This window comes from Rhinichthys klamathensis, unplaced genomic scaffold (assembly GCF_029890125.1).
Source record: "Rhinichthys klamathensis goyatoka isolate OS25496 unplaced genomic scaffold, OSU_Roscu_1.1 h1tg000463l_1, whole genome shotgun sequence".
Lineage (NCBI taxonomy): Eukaryota > Metazoa > Chordata > Actinopteri > Cypriniformes > Leuciscidae > Rhinichthys > Rhinichthys klamathensis.
The window spans coordinates 297,501-322,106 of record NW_026606952.1 but is presented as its reverse complement, the minus strand read 5'-3'; the positions used below and the strand labels follow the sequence as shown (position 1 = coordinate 322,106).

Genomic DNA, 24,606 nt, shown 5'->3' with positions numbered 1-24,606 from the left:
CACACAAACGACTTTACAAACATTTATTTCCTCAACACAAGAGAAAAACAATGAGCGGAAATTGAAAAATTAAAGTATTTAATTTCTACAGGCCACATCCATAAAACCAAATAATAATAAAAAACGAGGAAATAAAAAAGAAGGAAATTAAACGTTTTACTTCAGCGTGTAAAGACGTGACAAACTGAAACATCTCGATAGGCACACCAACAGTCACATGACGCACGCGTGTATCTAATCGGACCAAACGGGACACAGGCGTAGAGGGGGCGGAGCAATCCTGTGATTGGATGAACACAAGACGACTGGTCTATTCTGATTGGTCCTCAGGCTGCAGAGTGCATTCTGGGAGATCTGCCCTGACCCAGGGTCAGTTTTCATATAAAGTTCAAAAGAATAGGATGTAGAACTGACTCTCCAAACGAACGCTAATCAGCGGTTTAGTTGACGGCTACTCGACGGGTGCGGCGGCGTTAGCATCTCCCGTCGCTCCTGCGTCTGCGCTAACGGCAAGCTCCGCCTCCTCCTCGCCCGCCTCCTCCTCGCCCACCTCCACTCCCTCCACCCCCTCCTCCTCCTCTCCTTCACCCGCCTCCACACCCTCCTCCTCTGTGGCTCCGCCCATCTCCATCTTCACTTCCTCGTCATGCCCCGCCCCGTTTCCCACGGCTTCGGCGACAGGCTCCGCCCCCTCAGCCTGAGGCTCCTCCTCTTCCTGTTTGGCCTCGTTCAGGCTTTCATTGGTGAGATCGCCCTCGGACACGTCCATCACCATGGAGTCCTCGGGATCCTGGTCGTCCTGGTTACCGTTGAACGGGTTTTCGCCCTGCGATTTAAAAAGCTAAACTCGTTAACGAACGAATCAAACAATATCTCAAACATACCGAACGTTTGTTAAGAGTGTGTTGAGCACAAATGAACACTCACCAAACGCTACAATGTAAAAGATTATTTTGTAAATAAAATGAACGTTATTGGAGTACTTCTACTTTAATTTCACGCAAGACTCAATAGTTAGGGATGCACGATATATCGGTATCGGCCAATATATGTTCATTTTTAATGTTCTCGTTATCGGCCCGGTAAGAAAATGTGTCTGATCAATTAAAGCCGATCAATAATGTATTATTCCCTCCAGCTGAGACTCTTAAATTGCGACTGTTGAATGAGGATTTTAAATTACTTGAAATATGATTGGAATCACTTCAATAGTCATGTGCTGTCTACATAAAATTATAATGAGAACACTATGATTTAGCACCTTCAATGGTGAAACTTTTGTTTTTGTAATCAGGCTCTCAAAAATTATATAAAAATTTGGATTTAGATATATCGCCCAATATATCGGTTATCGGCTTTTAAATAAAAAGAATTATCGGTTATCGGCTAAAATGTTCATATCGGTGCATCCCTACTCAATAGTTGAGTAACTCTTCATTTCTTTATAATTATTTGCAAAAAATAATAACAAAGATTTTAATAATAGGTAAAATAAGGGGACAAATCGAGAAGTAATTAAACAAATCTAAATTAATATCTTAGCAGATTAAACACCACTCCTTAAAATTAAACGAAGGTTTAAGACAACAAGTTGACTGGAATAATAAAGTAACAAACAAAACAGTAGAAACCGATATCTTAAGGAAAAAAGCTAAAATATCGGGGGGAAACGGCTATAAAACAGATTTAGTCTACCAAACGCCATATAAAAGAGTCCTAATTTTAAAATGCGGCATCGTTAAAAACCGGACAAATGACTAAATATGGCCACATGACTGGAGAAAAGTAATGAGTGTGTGAGACGAACCTTCAGGTAGCTCTCGAGCTTCTTGCCGATGACCTTGTGGTTGAGGATGCTGCGCGCCACAGACAGACTGGCCCTCTTGGACTGCTCCATCATGCCCTGACACACACACACACACAAGGGTCAGACCAGGCTCTCCGCAGGAGCTCAACACACTGCTCTGATGCGGGTTGTACCTTGCGGTTGTAGTTGTGGTCGGAGGACTTGAGGTGTTTCTGGATCAGCATGTACTGCATGGGGATGAACACGTCACACGCCGCGCAGTGAGCCGCCTCCACCTTCTTCATGAAGTGCTCCATGCCCAGATCTACACAGGAAGTGACATCATGAGCTTCGGGCCAGCAGGGCGTCACAATGGCTCAACACAAATTTATTTCTTAAATATTCGCTAAATTTGAATTATTTTCTAATTCTAAAGACAAATACTTAATGTTAGAGGGAGAGTGCTGTACTGTCTCCTCTGCCCACAAGAGGGCACAAGCGAGCGCAACCGGCAAACAAACCCAATCAATCGTCTTTTATTAAATTAAATGACGTTTATTTTAAAGTGCATTAACTTTTTAAACATGTATTGAAACAAAATATAATTTCCCTAATGTGCACGCTAGGAAACTTGGGTTACACTAGTGGATAACACTGTGTTTGTGCATCAGTCACCTGAGAACACGCTTCAACACACAGCGTAATGAACTACATGACAGGAAATGACATCAGAGCTTCTAGCCAGATCCCCGTGTGAGGGACACGTACCTCGCGTCAGATCCTGCTCTTTGAACACCTGACAGATGGTGGCGCTGTGGTTCTCCATCTGATTCACTCGCTGCTCCGTCTTCTTGAACTTATTGTTCAGATACTCCTATAAAACACACGCATCAGCTCATTAATAACCCTTGCGCATCACTTACAGAAAGGGACACATAGGTCCATAGTGGACAACAATGTCCAAGTCCCAAAAAAGTTATATAGGTTTAAGTATATGAAAATTATTTATGAACAATATTTTACATAATATGAAACATGTTGAACTCTAAATCTGCTAGAAAAATCAAAGCCATAAATCTAAACTAGTCGTGTTCCAAATTTGAGGTTGATTTGACATTTAAAACTCCACTGGGACACAGTAGTTGGATCTGGGATTTGCAGGAGAGTTTTTCTCTCTCATAGATCTCTCAAGCACACATTTTATTTATTAACCCCCACTCTGACATCCATACCAGCACACACCCACACAATCTGCATAATTTATCCAATTGGCTTTATAATATGAAGCAGAAAACAGGAATAAAGCGAGTATTTGCCAAACCTGAGAAAATGTCAGCATGTGAAAAAAAAATAAAAAAAAAAATAGTACAAATTAAATTTTTGAAGCCTTGCCAACATTTTATAGTTAAAGGTGCAGTGTGTAATATTTAGGAGGATCTGTTGATAAATGCAATATCATATTCATAAATGTGTTCAGTGGTGTATAAAGACCTTAGATAATGAAAGTCAGCGAATAAAACACTGACACAATGATGAACAAGTCACAATAATATTCACAATAACATTGTTTTACTGAATAATTAAGTAAACCTAATCTCTTAATTTATCTTTGTAAAGAAACCTCAGTGTTTAACTGGCGACTCTCTGCTGTCTCAGACGACGACATCACTTCCTGTCGGCCACTGTAACTTCTGTTGGGTGCAGTTCACAACCTCACCACTAGATGCTGCTAAACTTACACACTGCACCTTTAAATGGCCCTGGGATTAAAAAGTGCAGTTTTAAAGGGTTTCAATGGGGACATTTTTGTCCTTAAGATCCTGAGGAACTATTCTGTTTCTAGTGCAAAATAGTTTTTTTTGGGGGGTGAATAGTACAATTCTAATAACAATACACACCTGTGCCAAAATGTATGCATTTCGCATTAACACAGACGAAATTATCAAAAAAACAAAACTGAATGTGTGTAGATAGAAATGGTAATAAAACATAACGGTTCATTATGTAAGGTCTTTATACACCACTGAAAACATAGTTATGAATATGATATTGCGTTTCTGTGAACAGATCCTCCTAAATATGCACCTCTAACACAGGCAAAATGATCTAAAATAAACAGAACTGGAAGACGTGTGGATACGGTGGTTGAGGGAAGCGCCCGCACCTGCAGGAAGTCGGTGGTGGGCTTTGACAGCTGATTGGACAGGAACCTGAAGTGGTCCTTGTGGAACTTGCTCTCCAGGTGGGCGTCCATGTCCTCGCTGTAGAAGGAGCGGAACTTGCAGACGGAGCAGGCGAACATCACCCTGGGGGCGAGCGCAGACACGTGAGCCTCACACACCCCAGAACACACACCATACACGGACAGCAAAGAACCTGACCTGTGAGCAGACACTTTGACCCCTGACCTTTCAAAGAAGCCCCTCCTCTTCCTGAATTTAGATGCAGGGGATAGTCTCTGCTTCGCCTTGGCTCCCTCGTCTTGATTGGATGTTGCTAATGCGAGAGAGACGAACACAAGTCTTAGAGAAAATCAAAGCCATAATTCTAAACAAGTTGTGTTCCGCATGTGAGCTTGATATCTCAGTAAACGAGCGTTCAGTGAGAGTGTGTTCGGCTGCAGTACCGAACGCCTCCACTAGAGGAAACTCATTCATTTCCAATGCGCTCGTTTCTGACCGCGAGGAGCACAAGTGGATTAGGACCATTTAACCGGTTCGAATCATGTACATGACTGTTGCGTGTTCACACAGCAAGTCTTAAAACCTTTACCAAGTTTCTCACCATTCCGATGAAGTAAAAAAACAAAAAAATTTTACCAGAGAAAGAGCTGGGATTTCACTGGACGGGAACTAGATCGCCAGCATGTGGTGCACATCATCAGCGTTTACACCATAGATCTCCATAATAAAGGCTAGATGTCTCGTCCGCGCTGCTGGCCAATGGAGGTCGACGTCCACACTGGCGGCCATCTTGCCACAGGCAACGAGATAAGAGTATTTGTGCTGATCACTCATCTTACATTAGGCACCACAGAGCCCGCCAGAAAGCTTGCCTGTGACAAGATGGCCGCCGGTGATGACGATAGAGACTCCGCCGTAAGATATTTAGCCTTTACTATGGATATCTATGGTTTACACTACCCTTGAGATTGCGAATTGAAAATAGGCTCAATGGAAACACGGCAATTTCGTAAAAACTCATATATCGCAAAAACAGTTCTTACTGTCACTCGCGGGAGGTGCGTTTCAGGAGGTTCGAGAAAGGAATATTTCACTCATAAAAGACAAATAAAGCACTACTGGAATACTGGATTCTAAACAAAGAAATGCCAGAGTTTATCAAGAGCTTGAAGCAGAAATGAGGGAGAAACACACCGCTCAAGTATACGGGGTCCCATTAATGCTGGAAAACACACACACGTGTCTCCTTCCATTAACAATGATAGCTAGTGCGGCGGCTGAGCTATACGAGACAAACACGTCACATCCAAACATTGTTCATAAGCATCTCACGCCATGAGCGTCAACTTAAAGTCACAGCATTTACAACGCACTTAACTTCCATAATGTCATGCATTGCTGGGTGAAAAGATATTTAGTAGAGGAATTTGGGTTAAATTAGAGGAGATTTAGGAGAAAGAACTGTGATTTGATTGGGCGTGAACTAGATCGTCTACACGTCAGTTAATGGACCAATCAGAAACGGCTGGAGGCGGGACAATACATTTTTGCAGTAGTTCTCCTTACATTTGTCCACTAGTGTGTTAAAAACCTGTGGTTGATTTATGTATGGCTGATAATATCTAAGGAGAGTGAGGCGGGCACATATTTATGCACTGAAATCTCTATTCGATTGACATCTTTAGGAAGCAGGAGACTCACCAGCACTCTCTCCTCCGTCCTCTGGCCTGGAGTCCTGAAGAGCAGAGAGAAACGTTAGTGGTGTTTCTGGAACGGTAAATGACACGGACGACTGAAACAAACGTGAACGTACAGCAGCGGCGGCTTCGTTCGCCTCCTGCGAATCCCGCCTGTGTTCCTCTGTATCCCGGCTGTGTTCCTCTTTGGCGGCTTCTGAAACACAACACACTTATGAACACACACACACACACAGGGGAAGCAGAAGGCATCATGGGACACGGTGTGCTCGTACCGGTGGCCCTCCTCTCCCTCGCCTTCTCGGTTTTGCCCATCTTGGACTCGGGCTCGTCGTTGGTGCTCAGGGTCTGTTTCCGCTTCTTCTGTCCGTCGCGCTGGGACTTCACCTGCTGCGTGACATCACATATGCAAATGAGATCTGAGGTCACGTGTGTGTGTGTGTAGTCATGAAGGTGAGTCAATGATGAGGATCTACAACAGGTGTGTTCGACTTTGGTACGCGACACCACGTGACTGTTGCTAGCGAACAACCGCGAGCGCAATTCGAGAGCTGTCGGCTGGTGTATAGCGTCACATTTATCACACTGCTCAAAAACATGATCCAAACTATTAGGCATTTAAATAGTTATAATAGTTTAATCTCTAAATGAGCAAATGAGCTGTTCCGCTGGGTCCTAAAGTCAGTTCCCTCGGTGTGCATTCAGATCCACGTGGATATTATATTTTTAGGATTTCTATGTGTACTGAAGCATTCCTCACATTCCTACGGGGGTCAAATCTAACGTGAGGGAAGGATTTGTTACTTTTTTTAAATTTCAACCACTACATTGTTTTATGTGCATTCATGGTTCAAGTGCGACAAAAGGGACCCGAGGGAAGGATGTGGAGAAGTACATAAAGCGTTGAGTAAAAGGCTTTACTGTTGTGCATTTGACATTTTAGCTACGATCAAAAAAAAAAAATTCGTCAAGAAGCAGAACGTGTCTGCCTTCACGTCTCGGTTTTTAACTCCTCGTCGAAGTCGAAAACGACCTGATGAGGGCAGAGCATAAAAGTGTTGAATAAAAAGCGTTACTGTTGTGTAGTTGACATCTTCGCTACGATAAAAACGCTTCTACGTCGTTACGAGAACCAGAACGTCTCGGTTTTTAACTCCTGGTCGAAGTCGAACACACCTAGCGTTTTTTAAACGTGAACTATCCCTTTACCACACCCATTATCACCGCCCTGTAATCATGTGACTCTTTACAATTATCCTCCAGTGTAAGAGGTCAAAGGTCAAATGTGGGGCAGGCTGGGGCTCCTCCAGGGGTTGTTTGTTTGGTGGGATGAATGCACTTGATTGGCTCTGCTGATCTGTCAGCCCCGCCCCCCGCAGGGAGTGGGAGGTACTTACTCGGTTCAGGGGTCTCTTGCGGCCGCGCTGCCGGTTGGCCCTCGGGCCCCCTCCGAAGCTCCGGAAGTCCTGGGGCCCGCGCTGGGACTGGAAGGCCCCGCTGTCAGGGTACATGCGGTTGGCCAGCAGCGAGGGCAGCTTTCCTCGCCCCGCGGGGGAGTGGCCTTGGCCTCCGCCCCGCCCACTTCCGGAGGAGGAGGAGTCCTGCCTGCGGCTGTAGCCGCGCCCTCCTGAAGCTCCGCCCCTTCGTGGGGATCTTTGCCCCGCCCCCCAGTTGGAGCCCGAGAAGGCGGAGTCTCGATTCGACCGCATTTTGGCAGATCCGAATCCGTCAAAGCCGGACCCGCCCCCTCCACCTCCGCCCATGACCCCAAAGGCCACGCCTCCGCGCTGGGCCATCATGTCGCCCCGGGAGTCGCTGTACCCAAAGCTACCGGATCTGTAGAGATCTCGGGGGCCGAGGGAGGCGGAGCGCGAGTCGAAAGACTCGTATTGGTCAAACCTGCAGAGGGAGGCGCAGAGCAAAGGTCAAGCGGGGGACCATCGGCTGCATTTTCATCATGAGCTCTCAGATGACAAACAAACTCAAACCCTTCCACAGCCACGTAGTTTGTTTCTCAGGTGCATTGTGGGAAGGCTGTGGAAAAGCTTCAGAATGACTGGTTGCACAGATGGACATATAAGGCAACGAGGTGGAAACAGTGAGATAGCAGGGGCTTCTGGGGGTCTGCGAGGGCGTCGTTAGCATTATCTGGGACGCTAGATCTGGATGTCTGAACATGAAACGGGTATTTGTGTGTTCAAATGGTCAGGAGGGCATTTAAAAAAAACGGCGTTTTAACCAAGAACTGGGCATAAACATTAACAAACAACTTCCTCAGGGTAGACGCCACATTTTACTTTCTGAGGGGAAGATGTACACTAGAGTCTCTTCTGCTCAACAAGGCTGCGTTTAAGTGATCAAAAATACAGTAAAAAGTTTTCTATGTGAATATACAGTAAAGTGTAATTTATTCCTGTGATCAAAGCTGAATTTTCAGCATCATTACTCCAGTCTTCAGTGTCACATGATCCTTCAGAAATCACTCTAATATGATGATCTGACGCTCGAGAAACAGTTCGTTCTGGTGAGCAAACGTGTCGCTACAGTACAAGTACGTCTTTCCCTCACAGCCTCGGTTTCATTCGCAAAAACACTCAATATGGCATCTACCCTGACTAGGGCGACATCTAGACAGGATCCAAATTTACAGTAAATTATCACCAATTATTATCAAACAAACTAGTGCGACATGAGAAAATAATTGATCTGAACTATTTTGAGAGTGAAATTGTATATGCATCCATTTTAAAAGGCATAACCCCTGCGTCCGTAGACATGCATGAGCTTGATGTGTGTGTGTGTACCTCTCCCGAGTGCTGCTCTTCAAGCCTCCCTCCAGCTGCGTGAGCATGTCCAGGCGCTGGTTGATCTTGGCGATGACGGCGTCTGCGGTGGCGCCGGAGGACAGCAGAGATCCTCCTGAGAGATCTCTCTTCATGCGCTCGCTGGACCCGTACCCCCCGCTGCCCCCGAACCCCCTGCTGCCCCCCGACATCGAGTCCTTATAGCCGTACAGGTCGTAGTTGCCCGAGCCTGAGCCAGAACAGAGCACGATCATCCACAGGACCACATGAAGACACAACTAGGGCTGTCTGAAGGGATTTCCCTTGTGGTAATGTTGAGTGGCTCAATAGCGCGATATGCGGTACTATCGCCATTTATTTTGATTTATTTGTTGATAACCTTTTACCATGAGGTCAGCATGCACAAAAACGAGGACATTTTCAGTAACCGAAACTAAACGGCTGTCACTCAGCGCATTGTTACGGCAACAGACTGTCTTTGAGCGAGTCATTCAACCGTTCGTTCAACAAACACGTTCAAAAACGCGGAGTCATTAAAAGATAGATGTAATGAAACAAGGTGTTAATTATTTTTAACTCTGAGCTCCACTTTTCAAGGCTCAGCTGAGCAGCAATGCGTCGCATGGGTAACATTGATTTCCTCGCGCTGCCGCTAACGCCATTCATGGTAAAGACCCGTAAACGTTAAATGGATGATACGACAAATATTTCGCTTTCCTTGGACACGGCAAGCTTTCACGAATATATGACTTGACCTCAAAGACAGACGTCTGTGCAAATCACCACGATAAACAGCCTTGTTATCATTATTAACTTATTTAACATTCAATACATAGGGCCCTATGATTTCCGCGATCACGGAAACGCAGACGGAATTACGGAATTGGCAAATTAACGCGGAATCTAGTGTTAACGCGGAATTTCGTGGAATTTTACATATTTGGATTGAAATTCTGTTTTTGTGTGGGAGAAGACCGTATGTCTGGTGAAAATGCAGACCGGGGGACCTCCCGTCATTTCAGCTCCAATGACGGCATCAAAACAATGAAAAGCAGCTCCCACGGCTCTGCTTTCCTCGGCGAAAAAGTTAAGAAACTCGACGCTATAAGCCCTCAGTACCGAGCCGAGCAGTTCGCACGTGACTTTTATGCAGTGTTTCCCACACATAGACTAATTCGCGGCCACAAAATCAACTCCGGCCGCCACATTGCGTTTCGTTTATTTTTTATACGCTATTTAAATCACGCATCGTATTCTTTCCGTTGTATTTCCTTTCCCCGCTCTCCCTCCATCTCTCTCACTCACGCGTCTCTCTCACATACACACACACACACACACAAACACACCGCGTCTGCGCCTGACTGGACAAAAGCGAAGCAAACTCCGCGAGCGACACTGGGCGAGAGAGAGACAGAGTGTGACTTTTATTTAAACTTTAAACTAATATAATTTATTTTACTGGACAGTTTAAAGCTCATAACCATATTTTGTTGTTACTTGAAGAGTGCAGTGTCATGTGGCATCATGCAGTATTTGTCCTGAAAAGGCTACTGAGTAAATGTCTATAATTTAAGGTCATTCCTATTTTATTTGTATACATTTTAACCATTAACTTTAAAAGCACACTCTTTTTATGACTAAAATAACAGTAAAGGGTAAAAAAAAATTAATTCCCAAAAATTAAAATGGAAAAAACGGAATTTGGGAAAAAATAAAACGGAATTTGGGAAAAAATAAAACGGATTTCATAGGGCCCTAAATACATGAAGTTCAAAACAAGAAGGGTATAGCCTTATGAAAGAAGAAAACGTGAATATCGTGGTTGCCGCGGTTACTTGCACTCCGCTGCGGTTGGCTTGTCAGTAGCACGGTAATACAATATTGTGGTTATCGCGACAGCCCTACACACACAATTCTGCTGGATTAATGTAAAGTAAAGCGTGTCTCACCTCGGGACGATCCTCCTCCTCCTCCTCCTGATCCTCCCCATCCAGAGAATCCTGACGAGATTAGAAACGTGTACATGATGCACAGCACACATCTCAAAGTATTTGCGACGCACGTGAACATTCAGGCCGATAACCGATAATCCTTTAAAAGCCGATAACCGATATATTGGCAGATCAATCTAAATTTTTATATAATTAATGAAAACATGATTACAAAAACAAAAGTCTCACCTTTAAAAGCACACAATTATATAGGCCTATTCTATTTCATTATAATGTTATGTAGCCGATATGACTGCACGTCGCACTTAAGTGGGTCGCACACCGGACGAGAAGCGCAGCGCCGCGTCACGTCTAGGACAACTCCAGGTATCGCACACCGGACGCGCACATTCTAATCGCGCGTGCACAATTTTGAATCAACTCCTGGTAGAAGAGCTGCACGATGTGTGTTTTATCTTGATTTATTATTTATTTTTTTATGTTCATTGAATAATAGCTGATGTTTGAACGTTAATCAAGTAAAAGTGTCTATCACGTTGAGTCTGTTATTTTGTTGTAACGTTATCGGTTGTCTAGGCAACTATGTCACATAATACAATAGTATTTATTTAGCTAGCGTTTAGCTAACCCGAGTGAAAACAGCACAGGGTGAAGCCATGTGCATTAACGACGATTTGAGACAAATAAATGAAAATTTAATATAAAACTATGCAAATGGCGCTCTGTGGCGCGGCAGGGTTTTGAACAAGGTCCTGAGCCGTAGCTGGGCGCCGCGGACAGACGCCGAATGGCGCCGCCGGTGTGTGTACACTCATAGAGAATAATGTGTTCGAATTTTAAAGACCTGGCGCTGCGCGACGCGGCGCTTCTCGTCCGGTGTGCGACCCCCTTTATAGTGCATTTTCCTTTTTTGAAGTGATTACATTCGTATTTCAAGCTATTCAAACCCATCATGTTGAACAGTCTTTAATCAGTCAAGCCGATAAAGATATTAAAAATGTGTATCGACCAATACCGATATGGTGGTCGATGTGTCGTGCATCCCTATGATATACACTATTAAGAAGTCGTCGCTCTTTTCAGGCCTCTAAATGATATTTGCACTCAATCTCCTCCAGTGCTTTTGTAAAGTCTGTATAATTGTACAAACGTCCTCTTTCAGCTCGAGCTGTGTCTTTCTGTTGGCAAATCTGACCTGATTTTATCAAGGAAACGCAAGAATAGCATTGATATTGTAGGTAATATTTCAGCTGGACTGAAGCAGGTTTACTTGATTATCCAGACATCATTTATTAGAAAAATCATGAGTATCAAATATGATCAGGCTTATTTGTTCATCTCTCAATCATCATTATATTGCATTATAGTTTAAAACTACAAATCATAAAACGAAGCATTAAATATAATTTTACTAAGATAATATTGACATATTTATATGCATTTTATGTCTGTTATAAAATGAACTAATGTTTTATATTACAAGCATCAGAATTTAATATTTTTTGTCCATATACATATATTTGTCCAAACATGAACGCATAACTGGCCAGGCCACTGTCCAGAGTAATCAGGGGGAGGGGCATTCACTCAAAATAACATTTGATTGGACAGAAATGTAAATCTGACCCTTTAGTTTAGACATGATGATGTTAACTTAACTATAATTCGGTCTGTTTTCCTGAGAGAAAGCGTATAGAGTTGAACTTATGTAGGTACACTATACATGAATTTAAAGCCACAAAAGAACAATAGCACGAGGTCTTTAAGATGGTAGTGCATTCACATAACTGTAAATCCTGTAGATTAACACTGATAACCAAACAATCAAGCGATTAATCGCACAATAGAGCCTCAGAATGGACACGGCAGCCATTTTACGACAAAACGCCCCCATTGCACCGATCCGACACTCAGTGTCTATGTAATGACCGTGTGGGGAGAAAACATGGCGATTCTTCTCTTTCGATTCGCCATTTTAGACTCCAAACCGCAGAATGTGTAACTCGAGCAATCGGGCCTCGTGTAAAACATTTCACAGCACAAAAGCACTCGCGCAAAAATAAAGATTACTAGTTTGATCAATGTGGTAAACTGATAACGGTTTGTGTTTTTTTTCGAAAAGCGCGTTCGTGTGCGCGCTTCCGCAAGCAGCAAATAACAATGGGATTCACGTCGATATTTACAACAATCGTTGAAAATACGCTTTATACATAAATACTTACACAAAAGGAAACTATCTGATAAATAAGGTCTGAATGAATGATTAAAAAAGTGTTTTCCGCTTCATTTCGACCTGCGCCATTTCACGCACACAGCGAATCATCGAACTGCGTTACTCAAATACACAGTAATACATTATTCCAGCATACAAACGATTACATTAAACACAGAGAAATGCTTTTATACGGCGAATAAAGATTAAATCACTAACCTGAAGAATATCCTCGATCCATCCTGCTGCAGTGTTTAGTGTAGGTGTGACTGAACGCGAAGCGTCGTCAGCCCAGTATCAGGCCACACAGACTCCGCCCACCGATGGGGCGTGGCCACATGAGTGACGTGTGAACGAACCAATGATCGACTTCCAGCGGCCGGAAACAGCATTCATTATTTCAAAACAAAAGAGTGTATTTCACTGTCTGGGATTAACTGTTTAAAACAGTGATGGACAGCATTAAGTGCTTTAGTTGTTTCATTTATAGACAAAATAAATACATTTATAATCTATGGTTTCATTGATATGTTGGATAAAGCAACATGATATAATCACATTGTTGTTGCTGTTTTTAATGGATTGAGGAACTGATTTACTAGGGTCACGTTCTTGCTTTATCATCATTGTGAACCTTAAAATAACACATTTGTGTAGTTATAGAAAATCAGTATTAACAATTAAACCAAAAAAAATATGAACTGGTTGTCTCAACATGTAAAATGTGTACAGAAAATGACTTAACATTTAATTTCCTTTGTGTAAACCTGCAAGTGTATTCAGCCAAAATCTGATTTTAGAAATAATTTTTATTAAAATTCCACAAAATAGACAGAGTTTCAGCAGAGCAAGTAAAAAGACTATCTCACAGAGCGCCATCTGATAAGAGTATTCAAAGACAAAAGAGTGATTCAGAGAATACAAGAGCATTTTTGGTCCCCACATTTCTTAAACGTACACTTTATAAGATAAATAAAGAGGTGTAAATACACTGTTTAAATACTAAACTACAGCTCAAAAATCCCAAAACATTTTGGCCTTATAATATAACATATCTCTGTCGAGATGCACTTTGATTCGCCTGTTAGTGTTTCGCAGAAACACACGAAACTGTAACATACACAAACACACCTACATAACGTGTGTTTGCATGCAGAAAATCCTTCATGTTTAACAAACCCAGACAAGAACCAGAGAACAGCCAGAACCAGTAGTGTGAGAAACACATGATCATAAAACCAGAAAGCGCCATAATTTCCCGGTGTGATTGCATCGATCAGAGCTGATATGAAGAAAGGAATATGATCTGCGAAGGGAAGCGCTCAGGACACCGACGGACGTATTCTCTTCGCCGCCTGCTCTTCCACTGCAAACGTGTAGTTATACTGCAGAGAAACATCTGAGATTCACATCTGCTCAACCACACACACACACACACCAACACAGGCTTCAAGATAAAAGTCCTCAGCAGAGCCGGAGACAAAAATCTCTGCAGTGTTTTAAAACCATGTGCTACAATCATACAATGAGAATCATTAGGTATTATCAGAAGAATGATGAAATCACTGAAGTGTTGCGCCGGATCTCACCTCGTTCTCGATGTCCTGCACTGATTTGATCCGGATGTCACTCAGTGTGATCACAGACACCTGCACACACACATCACAGTTCAGCAAGCTGTTATTGGTCACTTGACTGTGATTGGTTAATGAAAGCATGCCGTGGTCGGAGATGTATGTATGTATAATATTTTTTCTAAGCTAAACTCTGTAACAACTAGCAACTCTTTCTCCTCGCACAATAAAATCATTTACGGTTTACTGTGCCATGATGACCAGATGATTGCATGTAAATGAGTGATGCAGTGACCTCTGACCTTTGTGTTTGACTGAGACTCAAACTTGGGGTGTAGAGAGAAAGGAACACCATCCATCGCTGAGAGAACAAACACACAAGAGTGACTGACATGCTTTTACTCATACCACATGTGTTTTATATTAGGAAATCTAATAATGCAGGATGTGTATATGATGAGATGTACATATATATACAGGAAACAGATTGAAAGGATGATAAGTTTGTCTGTCGCTGTACCTGTGATACCATAGATGTTGCTATGGTTACCGCTGTCATACACTCCCTCTGTCGGCTTGCTCATGTCAAGCTTACTGCGCCGACGGCTGACTTTCGGTGGGAAATCAGGAAGATTGCTATGGAGACAGACAGTCAGAGGGAGAAAACCACCCAAGGAACCACATAGCAACAGCCTAAATACTCATCACAGCAACACCCAATCAATCACCCTAAAACCCACATACCAACACCCTGGGAACCAGCCTGAACATCCTAGAAACTACACAGCGATACCCTATCAATCACCCTAAAACCCACATAGCAACACCCTAGCAACCACCCTGAAATATTTAGAAACTACACAGCAACACCCTATCAATCACCCTTCCCACATACCAACACCCTAGCAACCACCCTGAAATATCTAGAAACTACACAGCAACACACTATCAATCACCCTAAAACCCACATAGCAACACCCTAGAAACCAGCCTAAACACCCTAAAAATCACACATCAACACCCCAACCACAACCCCAAACACCCTAAAACCCACATAGCAACACCCTAGCAACCAGCCTGAACATCCTAGAAACTACACAACGATACCCTCTCAATCACCCTAAAACCCACCTAGCAACCACCTTGAAATATCTAGAAACTACACAGCAACACCCTATCAATCACCCTAAAACCCACACAGCAACACCCTAGCAACCAGCCTAAACACCCTAAAAACCACACATCAACACCCTAACCACAACCCCAAACACCCTAAAGCCCACATAGCAACACACTAGCAACTAGCCTGAACATCCTAAAAACTACACAGCGATACCCTATCAATCACCCTAAAACCCACATAGCAAGACCCTAGCAACCAGCCTGAATTATCTAGAAACTACACAGCAACACCCTATAAATCACCCTAAAACCCACATACCAACACCCTAGCAACTAGCCTGAACATCCTAGAAACTACACAACGATACCCTATCAATCACCCTAAAACCCACATAGCAACACCCTAGCAACCACCCTGAATTATCTAGAAACTACACAGCAACACCCTATAAATCACCCTAAAACCCACATACCAACACCCTAGCAACTAGCCTGAACATCCTAGAAACTACACAACGAGACCCTATCAATCACCCTAAAACCCACATAGCAACACCCTAGCAACAAGAAGCCTGAACACCCTATAAACCTCATAGCAACACCCTAGCAACCAGCAGGAAGACTGTAAGGCTGCAGGTTTTGTGGCCTACAGCTCTTCAGTCAGCACTAGACTACAGGAAGATCAAACACCGAACCACTAAAGATGCGGTAAAGCGACGGAGAGCAGGTGGGGATTCTGGCTCAATACACTGCTCTCGATACACAGCTGATTTGCATCGGCCTGATTTAGCAGTCAAATCACCCAAACACTGGAGTCTGTTGTTTGAGACTTTGAGTTCTCACTGAACCGGTACCTGGGTTTGAGCGGCTGGGGGGGTCCGGCTCCGTCCAGGGAGAGACTGCGCAGGTCCAGACTGACACTGCGAGGCTTGGCCTGAGGCGCCGGGCTGGAGAACGGGCCCTTCAGACACCACACCACGAAGCCATTCATGTCCCTGACGCACACACACAGACAAACAAACACTTAAAAGGGATAGTGCACCCAAAAATGAAAATAAAGTTGCGCTTTACACTTAAGTCCAATCTGTATGTTCATTTGGCCGGAAGCTAGTTGTTTTACTTTATAAAGTTTTAAATATGGATATTTTTCTTACACAAACGCATGGATATGATGGATAGATGCACTTTTATGATGGATAGATGCACTTTTATCATGGATAAATGCACTTTTATGATGGATAGATGCACTTTTATGATGGACAGATGCACTTTTATGATGGACAGATGCACTTTTACGTTGGACAGATGCACTTTTATGATGGATAGATGCACTTTAATGATGGACAGATGCACTTTTATGATGGACAGATGCAATTTTAATGATGGATAGATGCACTTATGATGGACAGATGCACTTTTATGATGGATAAATGCAATTTTAATGATGTATAGATGCACTTTTATGATGGACAGATGCACTTTTATGATGGATAAATGCAATTTTAATGATGTATAGGTGCACTTTTATGATGGATAGATGCACTTTTATGATGGATAGATGCACTTTTATGATGGACAGATGCACTTTTATGATGGATAAATGCAATTTTAATGATGGATAGATGCAATTTTACGATGGACAGATGCACTTTTATGATGGACAGATGCACTTTTATGATGGACAGATGCACTTTTATGATGGATTGATGCACTTTTATGATGGACAGATGCACTTTTATGATGGATAAATGCAATTTTAATGATGGATAGATGCAATTTTACGATGGACAGATGCACTTTTATGATGGATAGATGCACTTTTATGATGGATAAATGCAATTTTAATGATGATAGATACACTTTTATGATGGACAGATGCTCTTTTATGATGGATAGATGCACTTTTATGATGGACAGATGCACTTTTAATGATGGACAGATGCACTTTTATGATGGATAAATGCAATTTTAATGATGTATAGATACACTTTTATGATGGACAGATGCACTTTTATGATGGATAGATGCACTTTTATGATGGATAGATGCAATTTTAATGATGGACAGATGCACTTTTATGATGGACAGATGCACTTTTATGATGGATAGATGCACTTTTATGATGGACAGATGCACTTTTATGATGGATAAATGCAATTTTAATGATGTATAGATACACTTTTATGATGGACAGATGCACTTTTATGATGGATAAATGCAATTTTAATGATGTATAGATACACTTTTATGATGGACAGATGCACTTTTATGATGGATAGATGCACTTTTATGATGGATAGATGCACTTTTATGATGAATAAATGCACTTTTATGATGGATAGATGCACTTTTATGATGGATAGATGCACTTTCATGGACTTCAAAACAGAAACTGTCATTCACTGCCATTATAAAGCTTGGAAGAGCCAGGACATTTTTTTAAAATAACTCAGATTGTATTTGTCTGAGAGAAGAATGTCATATACACCTAGGATGACTTGAGGGTGAGTAAATCATGGGCTAATTTTCATTTTTGGGTGAACTATCCCTTTAACGGTTGAATAGAGCGTCTGATATAAGAATGTTATGATGAAGGGTCTGATATGAAAAGTGGCGAGCCAGCATGTAGCGTGCTCACCCCAGGCAGGTGTACTGCTGCACCATGTTCTTGTTCTTCGCCGTCAGTTTGAGATCTAGAACCGCCATCGTAACCATGCCCACTGGAACCATCCGCACACAGATGCGCTTCTTCTTCCCGATAGACGCCTCTGCACACACACACACACACACACGTTTACTCTTCCACAGCACGTCAGTAGGTCATGTCAGAAGCAGATCTGTCCAGTGAACCGTCTTACTGGGCTCCAGGTATTCTGGGATGTAACAGTAACCGTGAGGAATCGCCTCTTTATCCGACAACAACAGCACATCTGCCACGACCATCCCACTGGACAGATCCTACGAGACGGAGACAGAAGGGAATGAGTGAATTGCTTATTGATTGAGTGAATTAACCCTTTAATGCATCTTACCTTAGTGTAACACAGGAAGTATCCCGACTTCATCGCAAACCCTCGGATGAAGTTAGCGGAGCCTCCATCTTCCGTCTGACTGATCTAAACATACATGCACACGGTTAGTCACATCATATGGCCATGTGACCGTAGGTGTGAGTGGTTGTCATGGTTACCATGTTGAAATGACTGGGGCAGGTGGAGGTGTTAGACGCCCAGGCCACTGCAGTGATGGGCCTGCTGGAGGCGCTAGACGGATCGTACATAGACATCTACAGACAGACACATCACAAGATTTATTAATGATGCGCAACTACGCCAGGTTGTAATTACCAGATTCCAACTTGTAAAAAGCATTCAAATGCTTTCATGGATAATTCCTAATTAATTACAACTTATAAAAAGGCAATTTTCTGAGAACTCCAACTTGTACCACCTAACCGCTGCAGATTGTTGATAATGTTAAAAAATAAATATATATTGTTGATGATGTTCCCATAGAAACGCATAATTCTGAGTCCGAGGACGTGAAGCTCCGAGTAGAACGTCACGTGACATCTCGTATTTATGGTAAATATGGTATGACTTCAACTCAGCATCATTATGACCTATTCAAACTTATAGGAAAATGAGTAAACATAAGATCATCATCAACAAAAACTCTTCATGATCGAAAAGGAACATGAGTAAACGGAGATCATCATCAACCAAAATGATCTCTACGTGATCGAAAAGAATCTCACGTCTATCAGTTAATCACACGTTTAATACTGTTTTCACTGGTTTATCAGCTCGATACAGCGCGATCATCTTATTGTTTCATTAGTTTCAAACTTGCGATATAATCAGCATTAACACCAGCATTTAAACATTAACCTGGTTATAAGCGGCTTTAATGAACACGTGAGGCGAAATTCAGTACTTACAGGCTGTTGGTTATGAAGTTTATTCTCGATTCAAAACAGTGAAACTGAACTCAACTCACTCTCGCAGTCAAAGAACAGGAAGAACTAACGACTACAACTCCCATGATGCACCGCGGCGACGTCACGGAGGACTGCGCATGCTCAGAGAGGTATTTTTCGTACTGTTCGGTTCTAAAGGTTCTAAACCCTCTATGTTCTAAACCAGTTTCTTCAGCGGACTTCTAAGGGACCTCAAGATGACTTAAAATGACTCAAAATAAAGACAAAATACCTTTGAAACAACAAAAGATCAAGATATTTTTATTTTAACTCAGCACCTCAATACCTTTATTTTTTCCTTTGAAGAATTATAAAAGCCTGGAAAAGTCATGCAAATTAATAAAATATTACAACTTCATTGGCATTTTTATAAATTTGTATGACTATGAATAAATATTTTTATAAGTTCTAAAAGTTCTAAAATATTTCATCTGGTAAAAAATTGTAAGTAAAAATATTTTTTTTAAATCCTTATCCTTAAAGCTCCAGTCCGTAACTTTTTTAAGTTAAAAATAATCCAAAATAATTATATTAAAAAAAAACAATTCTGCCAGTGGTCAAAACTATCTGCTTGCCATAGCTAGATTCAAAACGGTTAGCTTGTAATAATGATTTTAATTCCAGTGGTACTGGTGGGTTTCCGCGGGAAATTCGAGCATGTCTTTGCGTCATGACGTCACACCCGTACACATAAAGAAGGAGTTTCGGCTAGCCGGCTATACTGCGGGTGACGAGATGTTTAGATGTATAGGCTTTTCTCGCAGCACTTTACATGATTAAACTTATGGCATCCAGAAAGATCCAAACAACAATCATCAGTGTCAACTGGAGATTCAGCAGTTATAAAACCCAAAAGACTTCGTACTTCGGATTTAAGGTGGCTAGAGAAAGAGAAAGAAACCGTCTCATGCGAACACAAGGATTTAAACATCGGCGGGGCTTTTGAAAAGTGCGTGAACTCCGTGTTTTGCAGGGATTCGAAACGGAAGAAGAGACGGCTTTTTTTCTGCTGAACAAGTAAGACATTTCAATAGTTCAATCGTGTAACAGTACGTTTTCTTAATTCATACAGTTATGGAGTTTCCTTTGTTGTGCCTTTCTCGTTTAGCTATTATGGAGAATATGAATTCTGAACTACACAGGTAACCATAAAACACATTACATTTAACATTAGTCACGCAATGCTGATGTTGTTAACATGAACAATTTGAGAACAAAGTAGGCTATAATTTGCACGGTTGCTGTAAATCGCGTTGATTAAATCTAACGAAGCTTATCATGTCGAATGCTTTTCCCCCTTAGTTGGTCAGAACAAAAATGGATGTTACTTACTTGTTCAGAAGACATTTTCTTATGAAAGTTCTTATGTTGGTCAAACTTTCAAAAAGTGAATCTGTGATTCTGTATGCCAGTATCCACACAGCGCGGTGACTGACAGCAGCACTCGCCTCAAAGCACTGTGTTCATCCGCGCTGTTTCATGCCGATTTACAACCCACGTAAAGATGATAATTCCGCGAATCACTGCAGTTACAGATTTCGAACAGAGAGATGGCGACAAAGAGGAAAAAATACGGACTGCAGCTTTAAATCATGAACATGCGATGAAAAGGTAAACTACAAAAATAAATACAATTTAAAATATTGAAATAACTATAACAGTATCTCATTGATAGTAAAATAATACTAAATTAATAAATGAAAGGTAAAATAAATGATGATTAAATGAATAATATTTAGAGAAGCAGTTCTTAATATTCAGGTTTCATATTGGTGGATTTTTGCTTTACAAATTGTATTAATTTAATTAAACATGTTAATAACCATATTAATGTACTGAGTTTGCATATAAAATTTAAAAAATGACAAGACCTGATACATGTATTTTTTTATTCATTTGATTTTTACAGACATAAACATTCAGAAGGTACATCTCACAACATTTGTTCTATTTTTTTTTCCCCCAACAAAGGACCCAACAAAGGACCTTTTAGAAACTGAAGATGCATTTTTCCACTTTTAGCAGAGTAAAATAAGATCAGTAAACGTTCACATGCGTCAGTCATGCAGAATCAACAGTCATATCAGTGCGGGGAAACACACAAGGTCTCCCAGGTGTTAATCAGTGTGTGGTTCGTCGCTGTCCCGGGCCGTCCTGATGAAGTGCATCAGCGTGAGCTCGTACAGCACCTGGTGTCCGTTGTTCCAGGTGTACAGCGCTCGTGTGCGCGGGTTGTAGTCCAGCATGGAGATGTGCGAGTACAGGTTGTGGAAGGGGATGTCGGTGTACTCGTAGGACGCCGTGTCCGTGTGGAAGCTGAAGTGGACCTTCGCTCCGGCCAGGTGTGAGTCGGTGACGTACAGCGTCCCGCAGATGAGGAAGGCCTCGCCGGCGCTGCGTTTGGGGAAGCCCGTGTCCCAGGAGCGCTGGACCTCGAGTGTGTGCGGGTCGAGCCGGCTCAGCACCAGAGTCCCCGCGTGAGGGGTGGAGCTGTACGCGGTCCACAGGCCCAGCTCGTCCGCCATGAGGTCGATGTCGGACGAGCCGCCCCACGAGTACGGGAAGGTGTTGTTGAACCCGGCCTGATGGAGCCGCTGCTGGTGCTGGACGACACCCGACGCCAGGTTATAGCGGATCAACACGTTACTGTGGTGTTTGGTGTAGTACAGGGAGCCGTTGTACACCACGTGACCCGTACCTGAGACACACACACACACATAACACTGTTTACATCTCACAGTTCAGGAAAAATATGGAATTAGACAGACAGACAGCTTATAGATAGATAGATAGATAGATAGATAGATAGATAGATAGATAGATAGATGTTTTAGTCACACTCATTCATACCTGCCCACGGGTGAAGAAGATGATGGATGATGAAGTTCTGCCCATTGGCGAAGTCATCGAGCGACTTATACTCCACCAGACGCCTGCCCTTCAAATACCCATCCATCACCCACACCTACACACACACACACACACCTTTAAAATAAGCTAAAACAGCAAAAAATCTAGATATTTTTTGATGAAGATGAAGAATGTCTAGGTAACTAATGTAAACCCGGTTCCTTGAAAGAGGGAACGGAAACGTTACGTCAGAACTCAACTGACGAACTGGTATCTCGCCTGAGAGGCCAATCACGTTCGAGTGGTCACAGAACAGCCAATGCACATTGGTGAGTGAGATTTGCACCGCAAGCAGCTCCCCAGCTTCCAGGTATATAAGGCACCATGCGAATACTCGCATTACTCACATGGCGGGCGAGTTGCGACATATGACGGTAGCGGGGACCACCTTGCCATGTGCCCCAGGAGCCTCTGAACTCCATACAGAGGAAAGAGATTCTCTGCAAGGGGGAGAACTTGCTCTTTTCCCAGTTGACCCGAAGCCCCAGCTGGCTGAGGTGCGTTACCAAACATATCCCTGTGTTCGCATAACTGATCTTGCGACTGGGCCAGTATGAGAGTAAGTGTGCTTCTGGTCGATCGCTGCAATCCAATCTCGGCTGCGAACACACGTAAGAATGCGTTTCTGCGTCAGGATCTTGAACAGGAGCTTGTGAAGGGCCATGTTCAAGAGGTAAAGGTCCATGATCAGTCATAAACTACCGCATTTCTTGGCCACATTGAAGAATGGGCTGTAGGGCTAGGGGTTCAGCACCAGACAGACTGGTGTTGGCAACAGCATCACATCGGGGCAGAATATGTCTGATCGACTCTGTCTGCTTCTGTAATTTATTCACACCTCTACTATTGAATTCAACGTATCATCAGCGTTTGGATTTGCTTCCATGGTGCTGTCAAGTATGACTCGCAGTCTGTGAGGTGATCTAAACACTATTGACTATTTAAAAAGGGGGAGGAGCCATTCAATATGTTCCGCCTTAGCTTCCTGTTTCAGTGGAAATTACCTCAACGCATCAAGCAAACCTGCGCGTTCCAAGGCACTTCAGTGGGTCTTCAAAGCCCTTGGATGGGAAACGAGGGCGACCCCGCTAACTGCACACTCCACCTGTGGGAACTCTACGTACACTTTGACCGCCACGCCATCGAGGGTAGTGAGAGCGAAAGAGGCAGTGGAGTGGCTTCAGGCAGAAAAAGGTGCCTTCCACGACTTTGTGACCTCCTTGTGCACTTCCGATAAGAAAGGCACTGGAGAGGGACGCTGCTGTTCAGCACGAACAACGCTACTCTCCCCGAAAGGGGCAATGCAGCCGAATCTTCATCCCTAGAGGACTCCAGCCCACCTTCTGATGCAGCAATCTACATCCGGTCGCCCGCGGGGGTCCCGAATAAGAGAGATGGTCCTCACTGCAGAACATGAAATCCACGGGGAGGAGTCGGATCTAGATCCAACTCCTCCCACCTTACATATACCTAAACCTACCCATCTCCGCCCCCTGATCCCTAAACCCACCCCTAATCCTACCCATCTCCGCCCCCTGATCCCTAAACCCACTCCTAATCCCTAAACCCACCCCTAATCCCTAAACCCACCCCTAATCCTACCCATCTCCACCCCTTGGATCTTGATCCGACTCCTCCCCGTGGAGCTCATGTACTGCATTGAGGTGCTACTGGAATAAGATGCTGGGACCTAAATGAGAAGGCCCAGCAACCACAGCCGGATTCGACCGGCGGGGGAGCTCCCACTGTAATCCTCAGATCAACCTGTGCTTGTGCTGTGCAGAAGAACCAGATCGGGGAATAGCAAAGGGAACTTACGGCCCAGACACGTGAGGCAGAGATCGTGGCTGTCAGACGAGGCCAGGAAAACACCGCACGGGTGGAAGGACATCTTTAAAAAGATGCAACGTCACACCTGTTTACTCTTTTAGGGAAACTGCTCTTTAGATGTTGAAGCACTCAGCACTCACACACCTCCACGGGAACACGCCGTCACACCAACACACGAATAGGAGCCCTCTTGTTCTACCACACAGGAACGATGAATGAAGAGCAGAGTGAATCATCGTCCACGAGGCTCCGGACCGAAAGCTTAATGTGAGTTTTCGCACGCTGCCTTTTAAACCCGGAAGCGGGGGAGTGGCTTGCAATGCAAATCTCACTTCACAATGTGCATTCTGTTACCACTCGAAGGTGAGATCCCAGTTCATCAGTTCAGTTCTGACCTTAACGTCGAACACGACTGATTGATAGGGAACCAGGATTCTTACCTGGAACCTGGATATATTTTTCTAGTCTGGTTAAACTACAGACGTGTTGTGTGTAGGATCAGATCTTTTACATACACGATTGTCTGAACTGTCAATCATGGTGTCCATCATCCATGA

General features: G+C 43.2%; 3 protein-coding genes across 5 annotated transcripts in view; all 3 read right to left on the bottom strand.

Moving 5' to 3' along the window:
• Window positions 1-451: 451 nt before the first annotated feature.
• On the bottom strand, window positions 452-12,927 carry akap8l (A kinase (PRKA) anchor protein 8-like). The gene is made up of 13 exons (XM_056236761.1): window positions 12,854-12,927; window positions 10,420-10,470; window positions 8,471-8,699; window positions 7,064-7,565; window positions 5,942-6,056; window positions 5,783-5,862; window positions 5,671-5,704; window positions 4,168-4,282; window positions 3,951-4,092; window positions 2,555-2,660; window positions 1,981-2,111; window positions 1,808-1,903; window positions 452-826 (listed from the first exon to the last, which is right to left on the bottom strand). The coding sequence occupies exons 1-13, from the start codon at window positions 12,873-12,875 to the stop codon at window positions 452-454; spliced, it is 1,998 nt and encodes a 665-aa protein (XP_056092736.1). The 5' UTR covers window positions 12,876-12,927.
• Window positions 12,928-13,837: 910 nt separating this feature from the next.
• Window positions 13,838-19,374, bottom strand: mvb12a (multivesicular body subunit 12A). 2 transcript variants are annotated; one of them, XM_056236770.1, is made up of 10 exons: window positions 19,271-19,374; window positions 18,521-18,616; window positions 18,363-18,446; window positions 18,189-18,288; window positions 17,969-18,098; window positions 16,185-16,325; window positions 14,729-14,844; window positions 14,511-14,569; window positions 14,224-14,283; window positions 13,838-14,019 (listed from the first exon to the last, which is right to left on the bottom strand). In XM_056236770.1, the coding sequence occupies exons 2-10, from the start codon at window positions 18,614-18,616 to the stop codon at window positions 13,957-13,959; spliced, it is 849 nt and encodes a 282-aa protein (XP_056092745.1). In that variant the 5' UTR covers window positions 19,271-19,374; the 3' UTR covers window positions 13,838-13,956. The 2 variants fall into 2 exon arrangements, with proteins under 2 accessions (XP_056092745.1, XP_056092746.1); XM_056236771.1 differs by lacking the exon at window positions 18,521-18,616 and having other exon boundaries at window positions 19,271-19,333.
• A 2,018-nt stretch (window positions 19,375-21,392) lies between these two features.
• olfm2b (olfactomedin 2b) overlaps window positions 21,393-24,606 on the bottom strand; it is a 6,281-nt gene continuing 3,067 nt past the window's right edge. For both annotated transcript variants that reach the window (XM_056236758.1, XM_056236759.1), the window contains 3 exons: window positions 24,565-24,606; window positions 22,160-22,274; window positions 21,393-22,007 (listed from right to left, as the gene is read on the bottom strand). The exon at window positions 24,565-24,606 is cut by the window's right edge and continues 65 nt beyond it. In XM_056236758.1, the coding sequence (XP_056092733.1) occupies window positions 21,427-22,007; window positions 22,160-22,274; window positions 24,565-24,606 (738 nt within the window). In that variant the 3' untranslated portion in view covers window positions 21,393-21,426. The remainder of the gene's footprint in view (window positions 22,008-22,159; window positions 22,275-24,564) is intronic.